General features: G+C 46.3%; 9 protein-coding genes across 9 annotated transcripts, besides 1 other annotated feature; 5 read left to right on the top strand and 4 right to left on the bottom strand.

Annotated features, from left to right (window-relative positions):
• Positions 1-1,753: 1,753 nt before the first annotated feature.
• On the bottom strand, positions 1,754-6,162 carry TSTA_016070 (ABC multidrug transporter, putative; the record flags this gene model as incomplete). Its single annotated transcript, XM_002483716.1, has 3 exons — positions 1,754-3,127; positions 3,192-5,768; positions 5,827-6,162. The coding sequence occupies 3 exons, from the start codon at positions 6,160-6,162 to the stop codon at positions 1,754-1,756; spliced, it is 4,287 nt and encodes a 1,428-aa protein (XP_002483761.1).
• Positions 2,150-2,176: a microsatellite.
• Positions 6,163-7,521: 1,359 nt separating the features above from the next.
• On the top strand, positions 7,522-9,193 carry TSTA_016060 (uncharacterized protein; the record flags this gene model as incomplete). The annotated part of the gene is made up of 4 exons (XM_002483715.1): positions 7,522-7,632; positions 7,701-8,140; positions 8,500-8,740; positions 8,807-9,193. The coding sequence occupies 4 exons, from the start codon at positions 7,522-7,524 to the stop codon at positions 9,191-9,193; spliced, it is 1,179 nt and encodes a 392-aa protein (XP_002483760.1).
• Positions 9,194-9,638: 445 nt separating this feature from the next.
• TSTA_016050 (tripeptidyl-peptidase (TppA), putative) lies at positions 9,639-11,587 on the bottom strand (the record flags this gene model as incomplete). The annotated part of the gene is made up of 3 exons (XM_002483714.1): positions 9,639-10,379; positions 10,440-11,410; positions 11,479-11,587. The coding sequence occupies 3 exons, from the start codon at positions 11,585-11,587 to the stop codon at positions 9,639-9,641; spliced, it is 1,821 nt and encodes a 606-aa protein (XP_002483759.1).
• A 1,300-nt stretch (positions 11,588-12,887) lies between these two features.
• On the top strand, positions 12,888-14,181 carry TSTA_016040 (SNG1 family protein; the record flags this gene model as incomplete). Its single annotated transcript, XM_002483713.1, has 2 exons — positions 12,888-12,954; positions 13,052-14,181. The coding sequence occupies 2 exons, from the start codon at positions 12,888-12,890 to the stop codon at positions 14,179-14,181; spliced, it is 1,197 nt and encodes a 398-aa protein (XP_002483758.1).
• A 1,354-nt stretch (positions 14,182-15,535) lies between these two features.
• On the bottom strand, positions 15,536-17,795 carry TSTA_016030 (L-ornithine aminotransferase Car2, putative). Its single transcript, XM_002483712.1, has 3 exons — positions 17,019-17,795; positions 16,251-16,952; positions 15,536-16,190 (listed from the first exon to the last, which is right to left on the bottom strand). Exons 1-3 carry the CDS (start codon positions 17,520-17,522, stop codon positions 16,005-16,007), a joined length of 1,392 nt encoding a protein of 463 aa, XP_002483757.1. The 5' UTR covers positions 17,523-17,795; the 3' UTR covers positions 15,536-16,004.
• Positions 17,796-18,402: 607 nt separating this feature from the next.
• Positions 18,403-21,368, top strand: TSTA_016020 (mannosyltransferase, putative; the record flags this gene model as incomplete). Its single annotated transcript, XM_002483711.1, has 4 exons — positions 18,403-18,657; positions 18,714-18,944; positions 19,007-19,416; positions 19,476-21,368. 4 exons carry the CDS (start codon positions 18,403-18,405, stop codon positions 21,058-21,060), a joined length of 2,481 nt encoding a protein of 826 aa, XP_002483756.1. The 3' UTR covers positions 21,061-21,368.
• Positions 21,369-21,540: 172 nt separating this feature from the next.
• On the top strand, positions 21,541-24,144 carry TSTA_016010 (uncharacterized protein). The gene is made up of 10 exons (XM_002483710.1): positions 21,541-21,671; positions 21,739-22,258; positions 22,633-22,732; positions 22,812-22,911; positions 22,996-23,193; positions 23,244-23,362; positions 23,424-23,559; positions 23,642-23,744; positions 23,807-23,887; positions 23,946-24,144. The coding sequence occupies exons 1-10, from the start codon at positions 21,588-21,590 to the stop codon at positions 24,044-24,046; spliced, it is 1,542 nt and encodes a 513-aa protein (XP_002483755.1). The 5' UTR covers positions 21,541-21,587; the 3' UTR covers positions 24,047-24,144.
• A 637-nt stretch (positions 24,145-24,781) lies between these two features.
• Positions 24,782-26,348, top strand: TSTA_016000 (uncharacterized protein). Its single transcript, XM_002483709.1, has 4 exons — positions 24,782-24,876; positions 24,948-25,979; positions 26,048-26,216; positions 26,263-26,348. Exons 1-4 carry the CDS (start codon positions 24,824-24,826, stop codon positions 26,314-26,316), a joined length of 1,308 nt encoding a protein of 435 aa, XP_002483754.1. The 5' UTR covers positions 24,782-24,823; the 3' UTR covers positions 26,317-26,348.
• Positions 26,312-27,528, bottom strand: TSTA_015990 (CmcJ-like methyltransferase, putative). Its single transcript, XM_002483708.1, has 5 exons — positions 27,139-27,528; positions 26,997-27,078; positions 26,854-26,944; positions 26,556-26,794; positions 26,312-26,502 (listed from the first exon to the last, which is right to left on the bottom strand). Exons 1-5 carry the CDS (start codon positions 27,505-27,507, stop codon positions 26,405-26,407), a joined length of 879 nt encoding a protein of 292 aa, XP_002483753.1. The 5' UTR covers positions 27,508-27,528; the 3' UTR covers positions 26,312-26,404.
• Positions 27,529-27,538: the final 10 nt, after the last annotated feature.

The raw sequence follows: 27,538 nt of genomic DNA, 5'->3' as shown, positions 1-27,538 counted from the left end.
CAGCATCCCCCACCGCTCCCAGGTAGATCTCGACGAGAATGTGAAAATTTCAGAGATTTCAACAGAAACTACTGATTCTTTTTTCTCCCATACACGGGAAAAAAGGTGCGACAGTAGTCGGAAATACCAATGTCATGAGTAATTTCTCAAACCTCCCGCTGGAGCTCGTCGCCTACATTATCCAATTTATCATGACGATTCGGACCTCAGAGCCTTGAGTACGGTATGCAAGACAATATTTGTCATAGCTCAACCGCTTCTTTATCGTGAGATCGATCTAGTACATTGCGATAGCGTACAGGGCGCCTTGTCGCTGTTCCTTCTAACGCGAACGATCATCGATTCTCCGCAGATAGCAGCATGGATTCGGTGTCTGAAGGTTGATGCACTACCGTGCGAGAAATCCGAATACTTCTTTCCGAGCTGTATAATACCCAAGAATCAAAATGGGACTCCGAGGGACATTACGGCCAGTACGGAGACAATGTTGATAATCTCAGCCCTGTAGCCGACAGACTCCAGGAGATTCATGAAATGTCGGAACTCTTAGCTGCACCACACTCACCAACAACCGTTCTGGCCGCATTACTTGTCTCCTATACTACTAATCTGACAGAACTCACCATTCATGTGAACAAACACAGCATGGCTTTACTTACAGCACTTGGCCAACAACCTACAACTGAATATTCATGTCTATCGAAAATCGAGAGCTTGTGTCTCATGTGCTCGACAGAAGCCGCCAGAAAAGATGGAGTAAGTTTCGATGGTATCACGCCACTACTTCTCTTGCTACCTAGATTAAACCAAATCTGAGCCAGTGGTTGCGTTGGCCACAACAACGCTCCGCCAACGAATTCACGGTCGGATCGATCATATAACTCATCAATACTATTACCTCGATCCCTTTCTATAACTCTCGTGTCGTTCACGCGAAGTTATCTAACCGCCCCACACCTCAAAGTGTTAATCAGTGCTTGCAAAGATCTGAAAGTCTTTTCGTTTACTAACCGAAGCAAAAGACAGGGACGCCGGCAAGATCAGGAGCCACAATTCAGTCCCGTTGATTTATATTCGGCGCTTGACTGCCAACAATCAAACCTAGAAGACCTGCGAGTGTCCTTAGAGACCGACTTTATATCTGAAGCTTTTGAATGGGATGGCTACAATTACGGCTCGTTCAAGGAGTGCACGCAAATGACGTTTCTGGAAGTAGACGAACGCTTCCTGGGTCTTCCACCTGCTGATCTCCCGGCTTCTTTTGAGTATCTCATCATACACAACTGTCAATCATCCATTTTTCAACTTCTATCCCACCTAGCAATGCTTGTCTCGACAGGAACAAAACTCACTTCCTTAAGAACAATTTCTCTTTATGCTCATATCCTTTTTCCCGGAGCCATGCTAGGTTTACCGCTCAAAGGAGCGACTGATTTGCTATTTAGAAAGGCGCAGCAAGGATTAATAAGCTTGTTTCTGGGTACGAAGGTTATCCTTCGGTTTGAGAGTGGATTGCTCGAGAAGACGGTTTCAGGATATGAGGCTGCATCTGAAAATGGGTGTCTTGGGGATTATGAGCCTTTTGTATATATTGAGTAGTTATCAAACAGACTTTTCATGAATTGATGTTCTAATCAGGACCTCGGGAGAGTATGAACAAGTAACTTTTTATACAACGCCCTTCCTTCTATGTGTCCCAAATCAGTTGTGAGAATTGACATATACCCAACCTTGAAATGTCCAAAGCTTACGTCTATACATCAACCACGAAAAAATTCTCCCTCACAATCCCACTACGATCACACATACTCCTGAAAATCCCATCCTGCCTCTTCCACAAATTCAGGGGCGTATCCAACTCCGCAATCTGGCCCTGATCCATCACACAGATCCGATCGTACGTAATAATTGTCCGTAGCCGATGAGCAATACACAGCAATGTCTTACCCTTGAACCCTGTTGCCATGGTCCGTTGAATTTTGCGATCAGTCTCAAAATCGACAGACGAAGTGGCTTCGTCGCAGATTATGATGCGTGAGTTGCGGACTAGAGCGCGTGCGAGCGCCATGAGTTGACGTTGGCCTAGGGAGAAGTTTAGACCTTCCTCGTCAACGGTAGTGTCGAGTTGGATGCGGTTTGTATTTTGGGTTTGTTGTTGCTGTTGCTGTTGCTGTTGACTCTTTACTGTTTGCTTCTTTTCTTCGTCGGTCTCGTCGGAATCGCTTCCTCCCTCTGGTTTCTCGCCGATCAGATGGGCTTTTCGCAATGCGTCCCATAATTCTAGATCGTTATGTTCATTGAATGGGTCCAGATTTGATCGTACCGTTCCTCGGAACAAAGTCGGATCTTGCGGGATAATAGCCAGACGCGAACGGAGATCCTGTAGACCAATTTTGGCAATGTCCTTTCCATCAATTGTGATCCTGCCACCGGATAGTTCAGTAATTCGGAATAGCGCTGACATGATACTAGACTTTCCAGCTCCTGTACGTCCAACGATACCAATTCGCTCGCCGCCGCGAATATCCATATTTAAGCCGCGGAGAACCAAAGGGAGACCGGCGCGGTAGCGCATTTGGACATCCGAGAATGTGATTCTGCCCTGCGTAGGCCACTCAGGTTCAACTTCGCCAAAGTGTACGGGTGCCTCTTCTTCAAGTTGTGTCCCGTAATAGTGCAGTCTTTCTGTGGCGTTCATACTATTCTCGACCTCAGCCAGTTGACGAATGGTAAACTGCAACATCTGCACGATTGCGAGAATATAAGATAGCACCAGACCTGAGATGCTGGGTGAGACATTGAATCGAGATGTCACTACTAGAATACCAGTCACGAAGACCATGACATATCCGACAGCATCAAGTCGGACACTGAGCCAACGTTGATTAGAAAATGTGAGAAAGTATGCGCCATCCATTTCATCAATTGCATCGCTAATACTGCGACTGAAATGATCCTGTAAGCCATAGGCACGGATACTGGCAACTCCGGAAATGGACTCGCTGAATCGAGAAAAGACGTGAGATCGTAAAACGGATTCGAATCGTTTCATGTCCCGTGCTGATGCACGGTAGTAGTTGGCTGCAACGAGGAACAATATCAATAAAGGTCCAAATGCAATGGCGAACTGTATCAAACCGGTCAGCAAAATGACTTTGATGTTCCTGTTATAGAAATAGAAGATAACTCACGTAGTGAAAATAAACAATGATCAGAATGATAATTGCTGTGATCATAGTAATATTGAGACCATAAATGCGCATTGCATCGCCGAGCTCGTTGTCCATAACATGAACATCCTTTGAGAATCGATTCGTTATCCGACCTAGAGGTGTGGTGTCAAAGAATGACATCGGTGCTCTCAGCACCCTCGTCACGGCTTTCTGTAGCATGTTTTTACTAGCATTGGTCCCTGCAACACTGAGTACCGTGGAGTATACGAACATGATAATTGCTTGCAGTGCTGCAAGCGAGGCGTAGCCAGCTATGTATTGGCCTGTAGTCAAATTGTACTTCCCAGACGTCCAGTACGTCAACCAGAAGCTTGTCATGATATTTGAAGCGTTTGTAAGGATGATCGTCAACACGACAAAAATCGGAAATAGGATGTGTCCAGATGCCATCATATACGCTTTCCATACATCCCATCCAACGGTAGTAGTGGCTCGGTCTTCTTGTTGCATCAATGTTGTTTGCCTCCCACATTTAGCCTTCTTGGCCGGCGCTACTTCTTCCTTGTCGATCTTGTCTGTTTCTTCCTCGGCGTGGTCGTTCACCTTGTCGTGTTCTTGGTCTTGTGTAGTGGTAGACATTAATCTCTGGAAGAGCACATTGCCACGCATCAAATTGTCAAATGTGTCAACAGCATTGATGTGGCCGTCGTCCATGACCACGATACGATCACAACGGCTAAGCACATGAAGCTGATGAGTTGCAAGGATACGGCATTTATCCTTTAGCAAGCCACATATAGCTTGGTCCATAATGTGGCGGCCGACGTGCGCATCTACTGCCGATAGAGGGTCATCCATCAAGATAATATCTGAATCGAAGTAGATTGCGCGTGCAATATTGAGACGTTGCTTCTGCCCGCCAGAAACAGTGATTCCGCGTTCTCCTATCTCTGTACTGTCTCCATTGGGGAAAACATCAAAATCGGGACGCAGAGCGCATGCGTCAACAACCGTGTTATACCAAGTTTCGTCGTATGGTTTGCCGAAACTGATATTTTCTCGAACGGTGGCATTCTGAATCCAGGCATACTGGGGACAGTACGCTCTAGACGCGCCGAGTCGTATCGACCCTTCAGTCAGTCGCATATCGCCCGCTAGAGCGGCAAGCAGTGATGTCTTTCCAGAACCAACTGTTCCAATAACTGCGACAAGCTCGTTTCGCTTTACAGACAAATCCAAGCCTGATATTTTGAAGGGGATGACGTCTTCAGGGGTTTCTGGTGTCTCAACGAGAACATCTTTCTTTCCGCCATCTTTCTTAGACTTTCCCACCCTCTGCTCCAGTTCGTCAGGAGGAGTGCGCTCCCAGGTAAATGAAGCACCTTCTAATTGAATAGCATCTTCCATGTTGTCATCCCACTCGATGTCCTCTGTAACTTCTTCCTCGAGCAAAAATTCTTGAATACGCTTTAGACCAGTCCATGCATCCGTGACTTGACCCAAGACCTGGGGAAATAACATCAATGGCATTCGTAAAGAGTTGAAAAGGGCCAATGAAGAAAATATCGGTGCCGGGGTGAGCACATGCTGAGATAGGGAATATGTAATGAAAGAGACCATTGATGCGAATGTCGGCATTGCCAGTGAGACACAGAGAATAGCATTCCGAATTGCTAGAAGAATTTGTACTGCACGGATCTCTCGGCGGCGAATATCTCTTAATCTCTCCATGAAGCTACTTTCCCATCCAAAGAACTTGACGAACCTGACAGATTGTAGGATCTCCTGGGTCAACGAAACACGTTGATCAGTGAGATTATTGATAGAGTTTCTCCTTTTCAAAAGACTCTTGATAGCTATAGTTAGCGATGGAATTCCGAGAAGTAGCAATGCAAATCCGGATAGAGCACTATAGCCAATGTTGATGCAGAGAAGGATGATAGCGAGGATGATAATCACTGGAGACGACCACATGAGATGGAACATGCCCATTGCAGTGTTAATTCGGTCTGCGTCAACACTCATCAGGGTGATGATTCGCCCGTTACTCCAGCCTTGTCCGCTTATGCTACCCTCAAAGGTCTTGAGACCACCCTCATGCCGAACAGCTTCCGTAAGACTACCACCGGCTCGGGCTCGATTTGAAATTTTCATTGTTTTATCAAAGATCACATTGATCAGCACTGCCCTTAACTGTGCACCAACTAGAAAACCTCGATAGATGAACTGATTGGTGCATAGACTTTGACATATCTGCATGACGGTTATGCCAATAGCGAATCCGATTCCGTGCGAGACATTGGGTTCCGGCTGATGCTTCGCTTTGGCGGTGTATGCCTCTGTAGCATAGGCAATTAAGTAGCGTGTCATATAAGGCGAGAAGACCATGAAGAGAGCACTGAATAGCTGGCACACGCCACCGAGCCAAAATTCAAACAAAAATGTATCGTAAATGGCGAACAGCAGCGGATACTTTCCGCCTTTTTTATGACGCCATTCGAAGCACTCGATCAGTTTTGTTTTGAGGGGATAAACAGATCGATTGGGATTCACTATCCAGATGTCTTGAAGTTGGAGAGGCCGAAGGTAGCCAGTCTGTGAGAGAATGATGAGTTGAAATGCTTCCAGGCTATGGCTTTTGGGATAGACTCACGTTCATCAGCGGAGACATCCATTGGAACAAAATAACACTTAGGATATTGGCCCCATATTCAGGACATACAGTTCGTTCCTCCGGGACGGAAGGGACTTTGCGCAGTCGCAGCGGGTTCAACTTTCGATACCATTTGCGCTTCTGAACACCAGGCTTTTGCCCCTCATCTTGTTCGATGCTGCTATCAGCGAATATACTAGATGTGCGAGTCAAAGTAGCGTCAATTTTGTGGAGAGCTATTTTCTCGCCGCTAGTTGCTGGTGCTGCCGAGGCTTCTTCCTGGTGTTCCCGATGGTGTTCAGCAGCCAACGCCGGGTTCGGTTGGGGAACAGACATTCTCCTGTCAATTACAAGAAGATCGCATCGAAAACATCGAGAATTAACGTGCAGACAGGGCCCAGTCACTTAGAGCATCTAGAGTATGTTGTCCTAGACTAGATGAGGGATTACTGAAGCTAGAATGGTTTCATGTCGGGCATATCATTGCACGGAGTTGAAGATGGGTAGGAAGAGAGGAGAATGAAAGAGGGCAAAACACGGCTCAAGCTGCATATTAATCGGCATTCTGGTTAATGTAAGAGATAGCCAGATAGTTTCTTCCTGCTAGCGTTAGTTGATTTGGTTGTGGTTGACCTCGCTGTGAGCGGCCAAGTGGGACCGCAATAGGGAAAAGTTGCGGACACTGGACGAAGTACCGATGTATGTATGTCTCGTGCTTAGGAAGTTTCTACATGCTGCTTACTGGTTAAACTCACGAATATTTAACTGACTGGCCACGGAATAATTACTTGTTCTCCCTCGAACAGTAGACAGACGGAGTACCCGTTGTACGTACGTACTCCGAAGTGCTTGACAAATAGAGTAAGTCAAGGCCTAAGTCCAAACTCCGAAGGATCGGTGAACCAAAATTCTCTAATTGGCTTAGCGAGTTGCTGGTAATAGGGAATCTGAGTGCGTGGCAATAATCTTACTTGCCGCCGCTTTCTCCAGGCCAGAGTTGTTGTGCCAATGCCGAACAGGGATTAGCGCGATGCGGAGTAACCCAGCCAAGATCTTGTCGTCCAAAATATCAACTTCAATGCTCGAATATTTCCTCAAACAATCGATCTCTCCCTGTGCAGAATAGAGTATACTACCTCCCCAATTTCTGGAGCTGGTGTCATATCCGGCGCTTCATTCCAAGATGAGGCTGCCAAATACGTGGATCGCAATGTCGACTTCTCAAAAATAGATTAGAGGCTTTAGAGCGACCTAAGGTCATTTTTTATGGACCTGAACCCGAATCTTTCTAAACTAAACTCTTCTCCAAAACCGGAAGAGGTCCGTCGGGAGAGCCGTCAAAGGGCTTTCAAGATCTTTGCTGACTTGGAGACCTTTACTTCTCTCTTCTTGGCCCAACATGTCCAAGATTCATCAACCTAATTTTGAAGCTTTCAAAAAGGAAAGCACGAGGATGCGCGAGAAGCATACCAATGGCCAAATATCAATCTAAAAGACTAAGAGCAGCCGAGGCCCTTGCTCCTGCTCCTTAACTCTGGTTCTCGACATGTGCCACATTTCTTTTTTTTTTGGCACTGATCTGGAGTCCTCACAACTCGGTCAAAGTAATAGGTGCCATCTGCTCGGCCTTCCTCAACGAATATACCATGATGTTTGCAGGTCGCACATCACCAGCAAATATGAGGAGTTAATATCATGGGAGATCACAGTGAAGCCTTCGACTGGCTTCATACTGGAGTACGGGTGCACCCAGGATACGGACTCCTAATCTTGGAAACACAACAGCGGATCTATGAATTTCTACTGGTGTGTGCCCGCCAAATCCTCCATGATATAGCTGATCTATGATTACTGACTTTTCTGCGCTGCCAGAGCCTACAATCAAAGAAGGAGACTGGTATTCCTTAGCCGCTGTAGCAGCTGACGCACCTTATCGACTTCCCGCGGGCCTCGATTTAGCTCCACTCGAAGCCATTATTGATGGTAAACGCTCTGCTGCTAAGGATCATCTCTTAGTCCTGCGAAAAGATCCAGCGTACTTTGCAGATGTAGCCAATGAGTATAAGGATTACCGCAAGGAAGTCCTCTTAAACATTAATGGCGAAAAACACCCTATAATAATACCATACATCCGCCCGCTGTTCTGGAACCGTGTCTTGGAAAATGTTGTTGCCGATGCTTATATGGAACTTGAAATCTGGAACACTCTTCACTCTCTCGTTGTCAATCTACGCGGACTCCTTTTAAAATTCCATCATAAGATATCATCGGAGAAGCCTCTGTCCACTGAATTATATGAGGCATCCGTGCATTTGTAGTTTTTCTTGAAACAGTCCATTATTGGTCCCCTTACATTGCTCAGAACGGCAGCGCCAGCCTCTCCCACCCTGCGATCGTTATGGATTCGAGAGCCTTAGGAGCCGGGCACTTCAATAATTAGGATACGAACTCGGGAGAATCGAGCTACTTTGGATTCTTGCCACGCTTTGGGACGAAGGTAGCCAAATCCTACAAGTTGGCCGCAAGGTGGTTATGGACGAACTTGAGCGTCTAGTTCAGAGTGATTGGAAAAAAAAAGGAACTCATATCATCTCGAGTTGCCGGTATTATCTCACACTTGGTAGTTCTCTCCGAATGTCGTCATAAAATAGGACTCTATCAACCCCGGGCCAGTACTTTCGAAAACGGATGGGCTGAGCGAGAGGGTGAAGTCAATGAATATTACATCAATCTGACCCGTAGCTGGGATGTGTTTCTTAGGTCCTTTGAAGGGACATCTCTAGGTGAACTTGGAGCGACCGAAGATGGTCGATTTCATTATCCAGTCGAGAAGCGATGGAATCGAGAGAATGTTGAGATCATGAGATTGGTAGAGGAAATTTTGGATAGGTTTTGGCATGCGGTAGATGCGTACGTCCCCATAAAACGTTGAATGACCCGAGAAATTGTTGTGTACCTAATGCTTTCGAAAACTTCCAAGACGATACAAAGGACTCCTGAATGGGTAGAGCCGAAGAAGCAGTCTCCCGCAGAAATCCAGTTTGAGTTGGTACATCGGACAGAAAAGACTATCGCACTAATAACTCAGATGCCACCTAAGACTAAAATTAAGTCTCGAGGAGAGTCCGCAAAATGCGCAAACGTCATAAATTCGGAGCTCCCCGCCAAGACTGGCGACGTACAACCAGTGTTCAAAGTAGACAAGCGCTCGTTCAAAGTCTTCTCTACATTGTTCCTTCCAACCATCTCAAAGCTTTCAGCTTGGAGAGCTCCCCTGGAACGATTTTCTCCACGCGATGAGCAACACCGCCTTTGTACTGGAGACGCTCTATGGATCTGTATGACAGTTCACACAGAGAAATCTTGATGTTGACTGTAGCATTCAGTTCCATGAACCACATCATATTACCTAAATCCCCTTCCCGGTAGCAAGGCGGATTGGAAGAAGGTTGAACAGAGCTTACGGGTGGACTGGAGGCATGCTTGTGTCCTCCTCGTGGATGCTGCAGCCCTTGGCTGTTTGTTATTCTTGCGTATGATGAATCAATGCGCCACAATACTATAAACAAAGTACTATACATTTTGCCAAACAAACGAATGTTTATTCACCATCGGAAGTTTATAAGTTCTGCAAGAAAAGGAAATCCCGGCAGTAAAATTAAGATGGAGAAAGTGCACAGGATGCTCCATCGCGAATTGGGAAAAGAAGGAAGCCTATACCCTGAGCCAGCTCCTTGAATGGTGTTGACTCATTAGGCGATAGTGTAAATGAAACTTCAATACATGGTAGTACGACTAGGAAGTCAAATGATTTACTTCCCGATACAGACCTGGCCCAATGCAAGCTCCTTCAGCTTCGCGAAGTTTGGGGTTCCTAGTCCAGTGACTGGGTCCCATCCTTGGGTAGCGTTCCAGTTAGCATATGGTATCACCGGACTTCCATTTGGCGGGCCCCCGAAGCGATCCTTCCCATTACAACCTGTACTTCCACCGTGTACAATATCATTCAACCCTAGCCGCCCAACACTATACAGCCAGGGATTCAGGAAACCCATGGCAGGTAATCCAGCCTCGAGACGAGCATCATTCAGAAGAGCAATGATAGCACTAAATGCCGGGGCCGCGGCCGATGTTCCATCCGATATGGTTGGACTACCTTTATCCACAATCACGTAACCGACGCTCTGCGCAGCTACATCTGGAAAACCACGTCCGAGAAGGTCAAAGTATTCTGCCTGTCTGTCGCCCAAGGTTTCGAGGTAAGCATTGATAGCGTCGTTCTGATAGGAAGGCCGAGGGAAGAGGTCAGAAAATCCGCCAGATGAGAAATACACAGCTTGTTCTGGATGGGTTCCGTTTGTGCCACCGACAGAGGTTACCCAGGGGCATGTTGAAGGGAACTGAGGGGGAAAGTGATCGCGCTTCTTTGCGTCGTTTGTCTGGCATGCAGAGCCAACACCAGAGTCACCAGCTGCTAAGAGCACTGAAACACCACGACTTCCAAGCTGAGCGAAGAGGTTACAAACAATGAGAGCATATTCCTTTGGAATGGTCTGCAATTATTCAGTACGGAAATGGCACTTGGAACAGGGATGCTCGGGAGAATCACTGACCTGTTCATCATCGCCATATGAGATTGAGATAACTTGTGGCAAATCCTCCTGCTCAACTTTCAAGATATCAAGCAGGAAATTCAAGAAGGGCTCATTGTAGTTGTGATTTTGATCCGGTTCAGTCAAGTCTGGAATTAACTCGCCACGACCACCAACGATGTATTCGGTAACAGGCAGGGGTGCAGCGAGACCAACGATGTACTGAAGGTCGAGGTTTGCCTCTCCAGTCTCATTCCTATGTTGATCGTTTATTCCTCCGTTGTACTCCACGGCTGTGAAATTCTGGCCCACTGCGTAAGGAGCGAGGTAAGACTCAAACATAGCTAGATCATCATAGCGAGCCACTTGTTCCGTAAAGCTGACAAACGCAATCTTACTTCCACGTCCGGGGTCAGCTGTGTAGTTCTGGATATAATAGAGCTTTTGGATACAGCTCGGGGTGGTAACGGAACCACATTGATTGACGGACATGTTGCTGGCAGCTGAATTAAGGCTGGTTCCGAACTTCAAAGGCATTGAGCGGAACGCAGCTCGATTGGCACGAACCTGGCCAAACCCGGTAGTTGGATGGATCATTCTGATGTGAGGAGCGATGTTATCTGGGACCGAGTATTCAAAGGTACGGAGAATACGAACGGACTGTTGACCACCTGTATACCAGGTAAAATTGGCGTCCAAGAGGGAGTTAGCGACCCTGACAGATGTACGGATGGTAACCCAGTCAGCATCCCTCTGGAAATCAGTGACCCCGGAAGACGTCAACCAGTCCCGGACCGCGGATACGGCTTCTGTTGAAGGAAGCAGCATCTCTTTCATTTGATCGTAAGAGGTGAAATGTTTTCCGTAGCTAGGATCACCCGGTGTTGAAATTGCAAGGAGAGCCTGCTCAAAGCCAACGGAGTTGTTCTGCTGCAGGGCGATTTGAAGACGAATAGGTTGATCTTCGGAGGGCACACCCGTCGACGTCCATCCTGTTGATGCTGACGGTTAGCAAGCTTTATTTGCTCTCTTCATTCTCCATGATCCTGGGTGTCCTCACCCTCCGGTGCTGCCTCCGATCGGTCAAAAGTCTCGCTAGCTACAGGAGACCCAAACAGACATAAGGTGGCTATCAGTAGCGCAGCTGCGCCGTAAAATGGGAAATGCATTGTTTGCGCCTCCTTGAGTGTGAATGTAAATCTGGCTATCAAGAACTTGACTTGAGTATTTGACAAGACAATCCAGGTACTTATAATAGAACCACAAGGGTTTGGGACGAACACAGCCAGTGGCCCCCATTTCCATTCATCTCACAATTCCAAGGTTTATTCAAGGGAAATGATCAATGACGATCATCAGCTTCAGCTTCAGCTCAGTCTGTTCCTAACTTCCTAACGCTAGCTGCCATCCATAAACGACGAAAGTTCAAAGCTGAGATCGTCAGCCGCTAGTTACTCAGTTGGGTTCGATCATACCACGAGTGATCCTATAAAGGTGATCGAAGTGTTGATACATCTCGTTTAACTTGGTTTAATTTTAGGATTCCCATCTTAGCATTGCATTCCTTCGAAATGACCTGTAGGGAGTTTAGGTATCTGATGAGAATTCCTGACCTCAGGTGATTGGGCACGGCGCCTCATATCTTCTCTTTAGCATTTTCTACGTGAATGAAACATGCTAATAGGAGAGGCCACACAATGCTGGAAGGAAATCACTTATAATCACGCGCATGGTAGTTAGATAAGAACAAAATCATTCCCTAGTGACTGTCCCGACTCCTATGCAACCGCCATCTGGGCGGTCGTTTCAATGTTGTCAGTAATCTGCGCAGTTGTTTACTGGTATGACAGTACTAGAGTTTCTGTCCCGTTGTCCGGCTACACGGTTGGTCGCAAAGGTATATTTCTATCGTTACCTAGATCTTATTTACAGTAGCCACCAGAGAGTGCGCCGTGTCTGGGCATACCATACCTAGGTATATAGCATTCTGTATCTTTCCTGGAAGAGTAGTGGCATCGAGCTCGTAGACTGGGCTGAAATCTTCTTCACCGCAGACCTCCGCACCAGAAACTGGGCATGCCGAGTAAGTAGGTTGGTGTTCTCGTGGAGTCTACGCAGAATTTCATAACATGCCAGCCCACCCATATCTTTGTTCTCATCACAATCCGGATAATTAACTTAGGTCATAGTATTTCAAGCTATGGAGCATGATGAATAAGCTCGGTCAATGCATGGTCTGTGTCTTCCCTACGTATTTCCTATTTTGGGCGCAGTACTCTTAAGATGGATGCACTAGCGGCCGCAAACTCGTAAGCTCGGAGTGATGGGCAACAACTATCTTCAGAAGGTCTGATTAAAGCTAAGACATTCCCATCTGCAGCTCCGCAATCGTCGCGTTTTCTGAATGAGGTCTGCGGCCGGTGTTAATTGACCAAGTTGTACGATCAAGCAGTGTTTCAAGGAAGCGCGATGTCAACCGGCAGACCCCCTGACGCATCACCTGCCAAGGTCGCAAAGTGTTCTGGAAAAGAGATACGTAAGTCATTCTTGAAAGCATTGGCAATATGCTTTCTTCTCCTTCAACTACTTTTCCTTGGTAAACTTTCGTACGTCTATGCTACGTTGTTCAAAAGTTCCAATCGTGTTCACAATTTCAATTTCCTGTTTGTCGACTACGATGGAGGTATTGTTGGCCAATCTGTACTTTCCGACGCTGTCTCAGTCACCCATAGAACAGTTCCCTAGCACACAGCACGTCAGAAATGCTGTGTGCGATGGTACCTACTGGGCTGCTATTTATGCCAACCATGGAGCAACGGCAAGTTTGGCTGCAGCTTTGGGTTTTGGAGCCGGGACTGGAAGCACGAACTTGGAATCTCTCACTTTCATCTGGAATGGAGCACGGTACCCAGCGTTTTCCCAGGGTGATATTTTGACCAACATTGAGGCTCTCGTACAGGTGACGAGGTCCGCATACTACCTCCACAATGCCTCGTACGTTATTGGGTCTGTCGACCTGGAAAATGAGCAGGTCCTAAATGCGTTTTTGGACCCTATTCAGGCGACAGAGATTAACCTGCAATCCACCAATCTAGGTAATAGGGTGTTTTACAACACAATATCAATGGTGATGCCAATCCTGCAGCAATTCTTCTTCATTATAGCTCTCAATGGTATTTCAGCCCAATTTCGCGTCTTTACTCGGTTACCCTGGGCTATAAACGCGCTTTTTCGAGCAGCTCTCGCAACATTTTACACCTTCATCGCTGCTCTGTGTACGACAGGCTATATTTGGGGTTTCAAGGAAGACTGGGATGTGGGTGCTAGTCAGTTCGTGCTTAGCTGGATGGCTTACTGGCTCTATATGAAAATCAACTTTCTCTTCTTTGAGATAATGACCACGTTCCTTCCTGTTTCCTTCATACCATTCGGTGTGCTTACCTGGGTACTGGTCAACGTTGCAAGTACCATAAGTCCATTTGAACTAAATCCGACGTTCTTTCGGTGGGCGTATGCACTCCCTTCACATGAAGCGTACCAATTGTTGGTTCAGATTTGGAGCAACGGGTGTGACAATCAGTCATATCGCGCGCTCCCCATCATGTTTACCTGGTGGATAGTTTGTGTGCCCATTGCCGTACTGTGTGTTCGATACCGCTGCATTACTGCTACAGCGGCCGAGCGTGCGAGCGAGACCAGTGCAGTGAAGGTTCAGCAAGCTCAAAAAGATAGTCCTGATGCTGGGACAAGCATGTCGATTTAGAAGAGTATCATGTAGCGGAAACGGATACATCGCTCGCCCGACCAATTCACGAGAGAGAAGGTGAAGCTGTACGTCTGGGGGAGCTTGCTTACTACCCCAGCTATCCGCCCTGGCCGACTAAGCCCTAACTTTGCTTCTTGCGCAACGAGCAACGTGAACGACACGGGGAGGAACAATAAATGAACTCTGTCTTCGGCTTCCTGAAATATAGGGCTGTATCTTTGGTATTCTTGCAATATTTGCGGATGTTATTGGATCAACTGCCTGTCTGTATCCGGAGTTAGGTCCTAATATGCAAAACAGTCTCCTTTCCATCGGCATCCACAACAAATTCAATTTCAGACCCAGCATTCTTCAGCCAGCTCATGAGCTTCTAAAAACATCTCTCGAAATGAATCATCCGTAATCTTTCTCAAAGATAAAATGGCAATTCTATCTCAGCACATCCATCATTCGCCCATCAGATAACTAAATAGACGACACAAGCTTATCTAGCTAGGGCTTGTTATGTCCGATGACTGACCCACATTTAGCCATCCAATCACAACCTTCGATGAAATAGTTTCCTAGATAGGAAAGTCATTACTTAAAGCGGCAACACAACACTTCCACAACGTGATATCGCAAATTTCGACATCAAAATGCCACGCACAGTCGCAGTCTCCCGGCGTAGTACTCATCTCTTACTCTGCAGAGATAAGCTTCGACCAATATCTTAATTCCGCACCAAGACATCTCCACCATCTACTCTTTTTTCCATGGGCCATTATTATCACCAGTCACAACTGAGAAGCTATCTCCCCTTTCGGCATTGCCAAACGAGATTATAAATGGACAACTTCCACCGCGGGGTAAGTCATTCGTTGTACGTAACTACAGCATATACTGTCAATATTTGTGATGTGTGCGAGAATAGATGCCGGTTAGCCGGCCCTCGGGACTTGGGAAGGACACTTTATGCAGTTGTGCTGGCCGTATATATGGTTGACTGTGTGCAGCAAGTTCTAGACCGGCAAGCGTCTGTTGATATTTCAATATTCGGCCCAATTGAGTAGCTGTAAAGTATTTGCCATTCGGTGGTGGATGTTCGATGCCTTAGGCCCTCAACTGAGGCCTGAACGTAACTACGCTGACATCGTTGAATATTCTATGTCAACGTCGCGTCGTATTGTCGAGCAGTTTACGGTCTGACAATTATTGGGAATGTAGCGGTCGGTCTTTTCGAGAAACTGACAATTCTGTTTGTTGGGCGCCCTGTGTAGTGGTATACCGACTCATCTGTGGACTCAGTATAGTAACTATACCCAAGCGCTGTCTTTGTACGCGGGTTTAAGGGTTCAGGACATAGAATAGTTTAATTAAGAATATACGCAAATTTCACAAGACAAAAATGTATAAAATAAAATCAGTGATAACTTTTCTAAGACATGCACCGCCGCTTGGCATGCAAGTACTATGCGCTATTTAAACGATACCCTGACACTCTATATCCACCGAGTCTTAAGGTGAGGTATTTCTGCGCCCGCCTCAGACCCCTCGCACACAGCCCCCTGTGATAGAAGGTACATAAACTGGACAACACGGCGCGTGCCAGTCGGTCGAGCTCCTTATGAAATAAACCCACTCAGCTAAAAGTGTGAGCGTGATATATTCATACCAGAGTCGGTTTATGTTCTTTCTCAATATGAATGCTCCGTCTAGCTGTCATACACTTTACTCAACAGAAAATGATTCCTGGGCAAAGGTAGGCAGGGCTCACGCATGCCGGCTCGGACTCGAGCTACAAGCCATGCATGCGTTTTGAGCACATCGATAGATATCGTCTAATTATCGACACCGATCTTGACCTTCTTTTCCGGAGGAGGAATGACTTCGTCTTCCTTCTGACCAGAAAGAGTGGGAAGTTCTTCGAGAGACTGTTTGATGACGTCAAGAGCGCTCTTGATCTCTGCCTCCGTGATGACGAGCGGGGGTGCGAGACGAATGATGTTTTGATGAGTTGGTTTCGCCTATTCATCTCAAATTAGAAACTTGACACCAATCACTCATCGAGATCCCGGAATACATACCAACAATCCCTTGCTCTTCATCAACATGCACAGATCCCAGGCTGAGTGACCATTCGTCTTGCTCTCGTCAATTACGATGGCGTTCAGTAAACCCTTTCCACGAACGGTCTGGATCAAAGGGCTGTTGATCGCCTTCAATCCGTCACGGAAGATATGACCAAGCTTCTCGGCATTTTGTACCATCTTCTCATCGCGGATGACCTCCAAAGCGCGGATAGCGATGGCAGAACCCAAGGGGTTGCCTCCATAAGTCGAACCATGAGTACCAGGCTCAACTGTGAGCATAACATCCTTGCGGCCAAGGACGCAGGACACTGGATACATTCCTCCAGAGATCGCCTTTCCGAGCAAGACGAGATCAGGTTTGATCCCACTCCACTCATGGCAGAGAAGCTTTCCGGTACGGGCAATACCTGTTTGGATCTCGTCGCAAATAAGGAGCACGTTGTGCTTGTCGCAAAGAGCGCGAGCCTCACGTAGGTAGTCATCGTCGGGGACAACAATACCCGCTTCTCCTTGGATTGGCTCAACCAAGAACGCAGCTAGGTTAGAGCCAGCCGCTTCGAAAGCCTCACGCAGGGTAACCTTGTCATTATAGACAATTGGTCTGTTGGTTCCGGGGATACAGTGTCCGATGTTGGGCAAGTATGGGCCATAGTTGTCGCGGGACTCGGGGTCTGAAGACATGGAAATAGCGGCGAACTACGAAATCACCAATCAATATCAGGGGCAAATAGATAAAGCACTCTACAACATCCTCCAACTTACGGTTCTACCATGGAAATTGTTCTCCACACTAAGCACAATGGCTTGATTCTCAGGAATTCCTTTGACTTTGTAGCCCCATTTGCGGGCAATTTTGATACCGGTCTCCACCGCTTCGGCACCTGTACACATGGGAAGGACCATGTCGAAACCGAAAAACTTGGTCACGAATTCGGCGAATTTGGGGAAGACATCATTATAGAAAGCACGCGAACTCAAGGTCAATCTGGATGCCTGATCCACCAAAGCTTTGACGAGTTCAGGATGACAATGTCCTTGGTTGACTGCCGAATATGCAGACAGGAAGTCTAGGTAATGGCGGCCCTCGGGATCCCAGACGGAAGTGCCTGAAGCGCGAGCAAAAACGATGGGGAGAGGATGGTAGTTGTGAGCAGCATATTCATGCTCAGCTGCGATTGCGGCGTCGGTGGATGCCACATGGTAGACGGAATCGTGTTGTTCGGCAGCGACGTTCCCATTTTGGGTCTCAATTGCGATGGGCGACATGATGCAATAAACCTAGGAAAGGTGTTGAACTTGTCTCCTTAACATAAAAGAACGGTCAATGGATCTTGTGTGAGTGAATCGTGATGATAGTCGATGTATGGTGGGGTTATCTTCGAGGAAAAACTGCAAGATGACGGCAAGGACAGAAGTGTGGGAAAGCCCTCAAGCAGATAAAGAGAAAGTAGAAGAAATAAAGAGGCCAGTCGTGGTATATGAGCAAAACCAATCGAAGGCGAAAAAATAAGGGACACGATCCATTCTCCCACCGTCCACGGGCATGACGAGGAAACTAGACCTCTAAGTGCAGGTGTAGCCGTTCGCCGCATCTTCCCAGGCCGGCCAACGGAGAGCCGGCCCGGTGTGTGAGCTGTGATTGGCTGTAATGACCCACTATGGAATGTCATTCCATTTCCCTGGCTGCTGATTGGCTGAGAGTGCGGTAGCGCGTCAGATCATGTGATACAGCACGGTTCTAACCGGATTAGGCTAGTTACGTAAGTCTACCAGCGCGTCGTCAATTACGTAGTTCCCCCCCAACCTATGATCGAAATCGGAAACACATCTCCAAAAACACCATGAATATTCCTTCTACTTTTACATTACCAGTAAATCTTCTTCTTATGAAGCACTCATATCATGGGTTGTATATACTTCGTGTGACTTGCACTTAAAACAGTTACGTCTGGTGGGGCCCCGTGGATTGCCGCTGCCGCCGCCGCCTCTACCCTAGCTTTCCCCAGCCAGAGCCGTCGCGACTTATCAGATCGACCTTTAGACACCCACCGCTCCATATTAATTTGTCGATTCGACGTCCCCCGCTGGCTTATTGCCGACCTCATCTGACTGCGCACCAGCTCCGGCATGCAGGTGATCCGGTACCATGTCCATGGAAGCATCAGAGCAGTCTATTGCGTCAAGCGGCACGGATACTTCCTTGGCTGACTCCGTCCATCGCCTTAGACGGCGCGCCAAAGATCAAGCGACGCCACATAACATCTTGCTATTCCTCGTCGCATTCCGCATATTGAATGCGCTCAGTGTGCGCACTTTCTTCCAACCCGATGAGTTCTTTCAATCGTTAGAGCCGGCATGGCAAGTCGTGTTTGGTAAGGACAGCGGTGCCTGGATCACATGGGTGTGTACTCTCTACCTCTAGGGTTAGGAAGCAACTGATCGTGGTGCAATGGCCAGGAATGGAAACATGAACTGCGATCCTCCATCCACCCCCTGTGTTTTGCCGTCGTATATTACATTACCGGCTCTTTTGCATGGATTGCGCGACTCTCCTCGTTGAACGCAGCCGATTTGCTCATTGTAGCCCCGAAGGTCGCACAAGCTATCATCGCCGCAACCGGAGACTATTACACGTGGAAGCTGGCCAGCAAGGTATATGGATATGATAACTATGGAGCATGGGCTACAGTATGAACTCGTACCCTATCTGGGCATGAGAGGCAGTGCTAACATGCAGGTTCCGTTCATAGCTAGCATTGACTTCCCTGAGCCCCTGGCAATGGTTCTGTTCAACAAGGACATTCTCGAATTCCGCAGAAACTACATTGACGGTAGTCGCCTTATATTTCTGGCCGTGGGAATGGTTTCTTGACAATCAGGCGGTAGAAGAGGAGGATGAAGTCGAAGGTTTGGATGAGACTCTTGAAAGCGCGAGTCGACAGTCAAGGTATAGATGGCCTGGGCTTGATGGAGACATATTTACCATCATGTTTCTAACGGTAGCGCTATCCAGCCTCCGAAAATGTCTTTTACTTGCAGCGCTAGCGTGCGTTTTGCGCCCTACGAACATTATCATATGGGCCTGTCTGGCCACCTTTGCCGCTTACCAATGTCCACGATCGGCTGTTATAATACTTGTTAGAGAGTCTTTTTTCTGCGGGTAAGTCTTTCCGGAAAAGACTAGATGCAGCTCAAACTACTAATTTGTTGCGTTCATAGATCCGCTGTCCTCGGCCTTTCGGTCCTGATCGATCGTCTCTTTTACGGCGTCTGGACATTTCCCATCTTCCAATTTCTCTATGTCAACGTTGCCCAGTCTATTGCTATCTTCTATGGCCACAATGACTGGCACTATTATCTCTCACAGGGATATCCATTACTTTTGACTACGGCTCTCCCTTTTAGTCTCATCGGGCTGTACAAGTCCTTGCGTCCAGGTGACGCAGCAGGGGCTAGTCACCGAAGATCGATCAAGTTTCAGTTAGCAACAGTGTCTCTTGTTATGCCGGCCGTGCTCTCAATCATTTCACACAAGGAAGTCAGGTTTATCTATCCATTGCTCCCTGCTTTGCATATTCTGACGGCCGAGCCGCTTGTGTCCTTTTTCCTCCCTGCTATCTCATCCTCAAACAACGCTCACTTGCCGCGCAGGTTGACGTTGCTATTTCTCGTCCTTGCCAATATCTTCATCGCATATTATACCACTCTAGTCCACGCACCCGGCCCGATAGATGTTCTCTCATTCTTACGGGCACGACACGATGCCCATCAGGAAGATTACGGTTACCCGCTCGCTCCACATCCATTATTTGGCGGATCAGATAAACCCGTACACGTTCCGCCAAAGAACATGACAGTTGGCTTCCTAATGCCCTGTCACAGTACTCCTTGGAGGTCGCACTTGGTCTTTCCCTCTATAGAGGCATGGGCGCTTTCATGCGAGCCTCCTGTCGGGCTCAACGAAACACAAAAGAAGGTCTACGTGGATGAAGCGGACCAATTCTATGCCAATCCTACCGAGTTTTTGCAACATCACATGATAGGCGGTCTTTGGCACGTCCCTCGTCGACCATCATACATGTCAACCTTGCCAGCGCGATCACCACCGTCAGCTTATTACTCTCATCAAAAAGCCTATCCACTTAAGGAGCCTCTGTATCACCAGTGGCCGGATTACCTTGTTTTCTTCGCGCAACTAGAGCCAACAATCCGTACGGCACTTCGCAGTAGCTCGTATGGTGAATGCTGGCGGACATGGAATACAGCATGGCATGATGATTGGCGGCGGAAAGGCGATGTAGTCGTTTGGTGTTTAGACCCAAATGAGCAGCAAGAATGGCGCAAACTCCAACACAAACGACAATCGGACCGTCGTGAGAAGCAATTGGACCGTATAATCTCGCGATTTGAGAAGCAAACGCATGCAAAGAGCAGTTATAATCCGTTCAATTTCTTTTGGCGACCGATACGCAACGCCGCTACTACCACCACCACCCACCGCTCCTGGTTCTCCTCTCTTCCATGGCCGTTCACATCTACAACATCATCACCATTCTCACTCTCAACCCAGAGGGCATCACTGCTTCCACCGTGGTTTAAAAACCCTCTTACCACTCACCGACGACCTCAATATATACCCAGTTTCGTACAAAATTATCTGCCGGCAAAGAGGAGCCGATTCGATCCACGATCATGGTTTTCATCTTCATCTTCGTCTTGGTCATCATGGTGGCCTTGGAATAATAAAGGTCGAAAGAGGGGCTATACTGTTAATCCTAGTTATGAGCGCGGTTTATGGGAGTAAGTAACGTGTTTTCTTACTGATGGCGCAGGTATGGATCCTTATTGCCTTTTGATTCAGGGTACATATATAGTTATTTCTATCTAATATGAATAAATGCTTCAAGCCGACAACCGGTATCTTCACATTTGTCCCTGCTGTGAGAAATCAATCTCATACTCTTAAAAACTAAGGATCATATAACGCGCAAAACATCAATCTACATGAGATGAATCGCTGTTGACGTCCGCGTCCAGGTCACACCAGTCCTCACCATTGTCGTCATGTATTCAACAGGTTTCTCACTGGTAATACACTAGCATTACTAGTTGTTTTGAATGCTGGTAAATTACTTAATTAGGTATGGTCCTTATTACATTACCTGTTATGCAATTATAGGTTAATACGGAGCGAGCCTTTTTACCTGTTCAAGGGTCAGGAAATAAATAATATCAGACTCTCATATACAAGGTGCAATGGCATCATACTTTCATGTGCATGCAGAATTACGCTTCGTGTTAGATTGAATAGTGTAATTATATCTACACAATATGGAAGTCGAGGGTTTGGATCTCGTTGAGTCTTGCGTATTCAGTCTTGATGACTGTCAGTATGCAGCTTATCCAAGTGCTAATGTGAGTATGGCCTTTCCATCCAAAAGCTCCAGATTTGATTATGGAAGTGTAAGCTGAATAAATCTAGGATTTTATACCTGAGCTATCAGGAAAGAGTGGACTGGTCATGGTCGTACTCCTAGAAACTTATGTCTCATGCCCCCGAGATTTTGTCCAGGCTTATGTTCAATTCGCCTTAGATAGAGATGATGTTTTTAATTCTCACTTTTTGAAGGGCATCATATTTTACGGACGGACTGCCGAGAAGGCTTCGCTCGTGGGAGAGGAATTAGGAGCTCACATCCTCCCGGCAGCTTGGAATACGTCTTGGACCAGCTTCATACAAACGCCTATCGCTAGCGATTACAGACGAAACATTCCACCAGGCCCATACCTCCTCCGCCAGGGAAAGCTCTGGGATGTATATCGCCTTTATGAAGACCATACAAATGCATTCCTGGTGTCTTTCAAACCTCAAATTTTGCCCACCCGGAATGAAAGACTAGTTCAGCTCTCTGTTCAATGTAGTCGACACTACTCGAGAAGCATTGCTGTTCCATCTCGTCTGGTTACTACCAGTGACACACTAAAAAGTGCACCAATAGCCGGTATGCGCATCACAGTCAAAGATATGTTCGATATTGAAAGCTTCAGGCCTCGCTTGGAAGTAGGGCATACCGGGAGCTTTACCCACCCGCTACTCGCACCGCACCGGCCATCCAGAGACTAATCGATAAAGGAGCAGTACTTTTAGGGGTTTCACAATTGTGTTCCATGGTTGGGACCGCGGAACCCACACAATGTGTTGATTTTCAGGCACCTTTCAACCCCAGAGGAGATGGATATCAGTCTCCATCGGGAGGGAGTAGTGGCCAGCCATCTTCTGTGGCAGCCTACGAATGGTTGGATTGTGCAATTGGGACTGATTGTATATGCTTCTGGAATATGAAGAATTAAATTGATTTTACTGACGGACTTGTAGCTACCATCAGCGGACGAATGCCAGCTCAGGTTAATGGGTGCTTTTCGATGCGCCCTACTTGTGGGATGATATCGACTGAAGGAATGTGGTCCGGGGCACCGTGAGCGGATACCCCTAACTTGTTATGTTCTATTTCTTCTTTTTTTTCCCCTCAGGTTCTAGTTCTAACAGTTATTGAGGCAATTTGACACTCCGTGTATTTTTAGCAGAGCCGTTGCAGATTTGGGGCGAATTGTATCCGCTTGGTACGGTGATAAATTGAAAGAAACAAGGGGAACTGTGAGTTTCGATCCTGATCTCTCCTTCGACAAAATGGGAACTTGTCAATAAAAGTGCTGAACTAACTAAACTGTTTGCATACAGCAAAATTACTCTCTTATCTATCTCACAGATTCCACCCCTCAAAACCGAGCGCAAATGGACGTGTTTGACAGATTTGCGCAAGATATGGAATCTTTCCTTCGCACCACTGTTCAGAGGCTGTCTATCAAAGATCTGTGGAATCAGAAACCACCAATCGAAGCTGCCGGAAACACACTCGAAGAATGGCTTCACAAAGATGTATGCTTTTTATGTGTTCTAATCAAGATTCTCACTGACGACCCATACAGGTAGCGACTCAATCCTACATTTTCTACTTTTGGAAGAAAATAGAAGGTTTTTATAATGACTACAAGATCAGATTTGGGAAGGAGCCATTTATGCCACCTCCCCATGGCATAGATTTATGGTAAAATTCTAATCAAATGACTCAGTCGGTCTCGGCTAATGACCGGCTGTGTTTTTCCTAGGGAACCAGCAAAAGATGTCACACCCGAGCAACATACAGACGCCATGAATCGCTTACAGGTATACAGGAACTGGCTACGTGAGAAGATATTTCTACCGGAAAATGAACGGGTAATCGCCATCATGCCCTTACGAGAAGTTAAGCCTAATTATAGAGATGAGTGGCCCAGATAAGTTAATCCCCTTTTCCGAATAGTTTGCTATAATTCTGGAAAAATAGACTGCTGATACCAAGTTTACTGCCGACGTGAAAGCGGGGCAACATCTATGGGATCCTCTTCTTTTATCTCCTATTCTCAGCTCTCCAGAGATAGTTGTACCTAGTATGTCTGTCGCTTCTGCTGATTTTAGGGATAAAGCTGAATAGGCTAATCCATCTTTCTAGTCGGCCAGCTTCCATACTTGTCACGAATCAGTGGAAATATCGAATATCTCCCGGTGTCCGGCTCCATCATGGGTACACCTGGTATGATGTTCTACCTACACTGAATATTGAAACAAACTGAAATATGCCGCAATTACAGGGTCCGATCTCGATCTGGTTCATCTCGTGAACAATTTTTGGGAGCAGGTTGGTCGACCAACCAAGATATTGACTGGGAAGACCATGTTTAATGTGGTCTAACTGGTTAGGGTTTGGGGTAATCATCACATGCATTTCATACTGTAATCTCACCCAGATACTGTGGGAAATTATCTACGAACCAGTCAGTTGATCAGCTATCTTTGAAATCTAACAGATGAAGTATGAGATGCAAGGTTATTGGCTTATGTAGACCAATACTCAATACATACTGTCTGGCTATGTATATCTCAACATCTACATGGCCCTTGCCTACATGCCACGTTTCCCGCTGGTGCCCTAAGTCAGAGGTCTGGAGCATACCTACCCAATAAAAATCAATTTTAGCCTCTTCGTAAAGACTAGGGTTTATTCAACATTTTCCACCCGAGTATCGTTGTTGATTCACGCTTCTGTGGCTCTAGTTGCGTCATCTTTTGAGCCGCTGTTCTCTAAGGTTGGAGGAATTTATCCATAGATCCACTAAGATCGTATCATAGGCAACAGTGTGTAGTTTTCTTCAAGATTCTACATGTTGAAAGTAATGCCAAGTTTTTATTTGAGGCGTGTACACGCAATGCCCAGAAACTAATGCCCAACAGGATTCGCTATGAATGCAGAAACATGCGCAGGATCACACTAGGAGGGATGATAATAATACGTATTGTCGTATGCAGTGACAACTTACGGTTTTCCATCCGGTATTCAATACAGGTATTGAATCTAGTCTATGATTCGTCTATATGATATAAAGGTTGCATATATGATATTGTCAACTAGAGAAATCTCTGGGCGACTAGTCATAATGGAAACGAACCGCTTGTGATCTTTGTTCAGGTTATGATAATCCTCAGGATGGATAGCATTATTATCTATTTGTACCAAGTGGTAATGTAAGTGGAATCCTAACAAGTCTAAGTAGAGAACTTCAGAAATGTAATTAGAGCTAAAGTTACCCGAGCAGATATTCACGATATGCCCATTTATTCCTCGATATCATTCAATACATTGGATATTTCAACCTTAGATTGTCTGCTCTTCAGAAACAAGTGCAAAGCACATGCATTCCGGAAAGGGATATCACGGTCATATCAGCAACATTGGGCGAAGAGGAAGGTTACGCAGTAACCTTACAGTCATGGCTTAAATGCAATCCCAGAGCCATCAATATAGTCACGTTAGAGAAAGCACTGCCCCGAATGAAAGACCTTCTAGAAGGGATTATAAAAGATGACCGAGTCAGATTACACGCAGTCGAGCGTGCTGATATTCGCCTTCAACTTCTCAAAGGGATCTCAGAGACATTTACAAAGTTTGTCGTGTTGGTCGATGACGATTCTCGATGGTCTACAGAAACACTAAACAGGCTCGCTTTAGCTTTTCAAGATCCCTGCGTTGGAGGAGTGAATACCATGCAATACGTCCGATCACGGCTGGGTCACCGCAATAGCAAAGGATTGACCGTCTGGGAGAGCTACGGCGCATTGAATCTCATTCGAAGGAATATCTTACATTCGGCAGTAGCCTATTTCCATAGTGGCCAAGTCCTAAATTTATCCGGAAGGACTGTTGCTTACAGGACCGAGATTTTACAAGATGAAGCATTCAAACATGAATTCGTGAATGATTATTGGAAAGGTAAATATCTGCTACGAACGGGAGACGACAGCTTTATTACTTCGTGGATTGTCAATAGAGGATGGAATACAGCTTTTATGAATCAGCCAGATGCGGTTATTATTACTACTGTCAACGACGATATTACGTACTTGAATCAGGTAACGCGGTGGTCAAGGGATACGGCAAGACATTACCTGAGAGATCTGGTAGCTGCACTCAGAACCCGGAACTATTATTTGTATGTTAGGAGTGTGTTGAACTGGGTATGTAACTATACCACGGACTTTCTGGTCCTATGGGAACTAGGCTTTCTCATCGTGGTATCCGGCCTTGAATGGTGGAACATTACAAATACTACGCAGCTTGGAATGACCAGGTAAGTATTGCATCTCCTATTTTGAAAGGTAGATAGTCGAGTGCTAATAATAGCATTTTTGAGAGCAGCATGGGGCAGCTATGTGCTCAACATTTTGTGATTTCAAGTTCATTTACCATTTTTGAACATGCGCCATTCTTTATGGAATGGAGTCACCTAAAACATATGCCGGGTACAATAGGATACATGTACATTCATGCTTTTATTGTTGGCTATGCGTGGTGCACATTGCACAAGGTAAGTCTCTGCTCTGAAAAAGTGCGCATAGGCTAAAGTTCTATAGACTGTCTGGGGTTCTCGAAGTGGTGTTGATGACCATAAATGGAGAGTGGATTAGGCTGCAAAACTGACATACAGATACCTCCAGAGATTCTCTGCTGCAACGAATGAATCAACTATAATTTGGTAAATACAGGGGTTAATTCTCAGTCATCATAGAAAACAAGTGCCCTCGCCTCAATACTTTCCCGCGGTGCTTCACCCTTAGGAGTAAAGGGATTTGGAAAGGAGCAATGAGGAACACCTTGAGTGATGTCAGTTCGAATGCCTAATTGAATTGTAAGCTAATGTGCATACCCGGAAGCGAGGATTGCATCATATGATCAGCTTGTTTGAAGACCATAAGTTCCGATACCTCTTGACCGCTAAGGTAGTGCCATTCATGATTCGGGTTATAGTACACTTGATAATTCTCAGTGGCAAGATCTGGGTATAGTAAATCTGCTGCTTCGAGATCATTGACTTTGTCTACCACGGCTGCATTACAGACTGCCAGTGGCCAGTCGGTCAAGGGGCCCTTGAGTGGCTTCCAGATGCTGTGATCACCCCTGAGTTGTAGTCAATGACTATTATAAGGAATGGGATTCATACTCACTTTATCCACTGACAACGTTTGGTCAACCATGAATTAGCCTCTTCCCCATATTGTCGGGTTATTTCTTTCGACAACTCTTCCGGCGTAGTGTCTATGTGATCTGGTCGGTTATTAGGTCAATTGTGAGAAACGCAATTGCATACCAACATGTGCCACTGAGGTTGGTTGATCATATTCATATGCCTCGCCCGTAGAAACGGGAAACTCGGAATGCCTTTTGCGAAGCTATGAGGAATCAGTAGATGCACTACCCAATTTCTGATATTCTGGGAGTCGAGTGCTCACGCCATAACGAAATACTTGGACGTGGCTCGCTTTTAAACGATCTTTGAGCACCTCTTCCAGTTCTTGTAAATATGATTTCACTTTTTCCGGTTCATAGTAATCTTCGTATGCAATTTGACTGGTATGCGTGATGACCTCAAACCCGTTCTTTTCGAGCGTGTACATCTTCTCGTTTCCTCTGATATCGTCAATGATGATATCATCTCTGCGCTCCATTTTCATGTTCGTCTGAGGAATGCTTGATGGTAGACCATGTTCCGCGAGAGTAAATCGGAAAGCATATGGCTTCTCAGATTTGAATAATTCGTTGGACGCTAGGAAGTACATGGAAGTGGAAACATGGGAGGCTCCATTCTCTTTGGACGGCATTGTGTATGTTTCTTTCCCTGCTGATTATGTC

The sequence above is a fragment of the Talaromyces stipitatus genome, genomic scaffold (assembly GCF_000003125.1).
Source record: "Talaromyces stipitatus ATCC 10500 scf_1105507295549 genomic scaffold, whole genome shotgun sequence".
Classification (NCBI taxonomy): domain Eukaryota; kingdom Fungi; phylum Ascomycota; class Eurotiomycetes; order Eurotiales; family Trichocomaceae; genus Talaromyces; species Talaromyces stipitatus.
This window is presented reverse-complemented; position numbering and strand designations above follow the sequence as displayed.

Excerpts from the sequence above, each read along its gene's own strand:
- TSTA_015990 (XM_002483708.1), bottom strand. The coding sequence starts at position 27,507 with ATGCCGTCCAAAGAGAATGGAGCCTCCCATGTTTCCACTTCCATGTAC. Across the intron at positions 26,945-26,996 it reads AACCTCAGTGGCACATGTTG|ACACTACGCCGGAAGAGTTG; the intron begins GTATGCAATTGC and ends CAGATCACATAG. Across the intron at positions 26,503-26,555 it reads GATGCAATCCTCGCTTCCGG|GTGTTCCTCATTGCTCCTTT; the intron begins GTATGCACATTA and ends ACATCACTCAAG.
- TSTA_016000 (XM_002483709.1), top strand. The coding sequence starts at position 24,824 with ATGATAATCCTCAGGATGGATAGCATTATTATCTATTTGTACCAAGTG. Across the intron at positions 24,877-24,947 it reads TATTTGTACCAAGTGGTAAT|ATATTCACGATATGCCCATT; the intron begins GTAAGTGGAATC and ends TTACCCGAGCAG. Across the intron at positions 25,980-26,047 it reads ACGCAGCTTGGAATGACCAG|CATGGGGCAGCTATGTGCTC; the intron begins GTAAGTATTGCA and ends TTTTGAGAGCAG.
- TSTA_016030 (XM_002483712.1), bottom strand. The coding sequence starts at position 17,522 with ATGTCGCCCATCGCAATTGAGACCCAAAATGGGAACGTCGCTGCCGAA. Across the intron at positions 16,953-17,018 it reads ACAATTTCCATGGTAGAACC|TTCGCCGCTATTTCCATGTC; the intron begins GTAAGTTGGAGG and ends GTGATTTCGTAG. Across the intron at positions 16,191-16,250 it reads TGAAGAGCAAGGGATTGTTG|GCGAAACCAACTCATCAAAA; the intron begins GTATGTATTCCG and ends TGAGATGAATAG.
- TSTA_016010 (XM_002483710.1), top strand. The coding sequence starts at position 21,588 with ATGGAAGTCGAGGGTTTGGATCTCGTTGAGTCTTGCGTATTCAGTCTT. Across the intron at positions 22,912-22,995 it reads TGAAAGAAACAAGGGGAACT|CAAAATTACTCTCTTATCTA; the intron begins GTGAGTTTCGAT and ends GTTTGCATACAG. Across the intron at positions 23,560-23,641 it reads CCATCATGCCCTTACGAGAA|ACTGCTGATACCAAGTTTAC; the intron begins GTTAAGCCTAAT and ends CTGGAAAAATAG.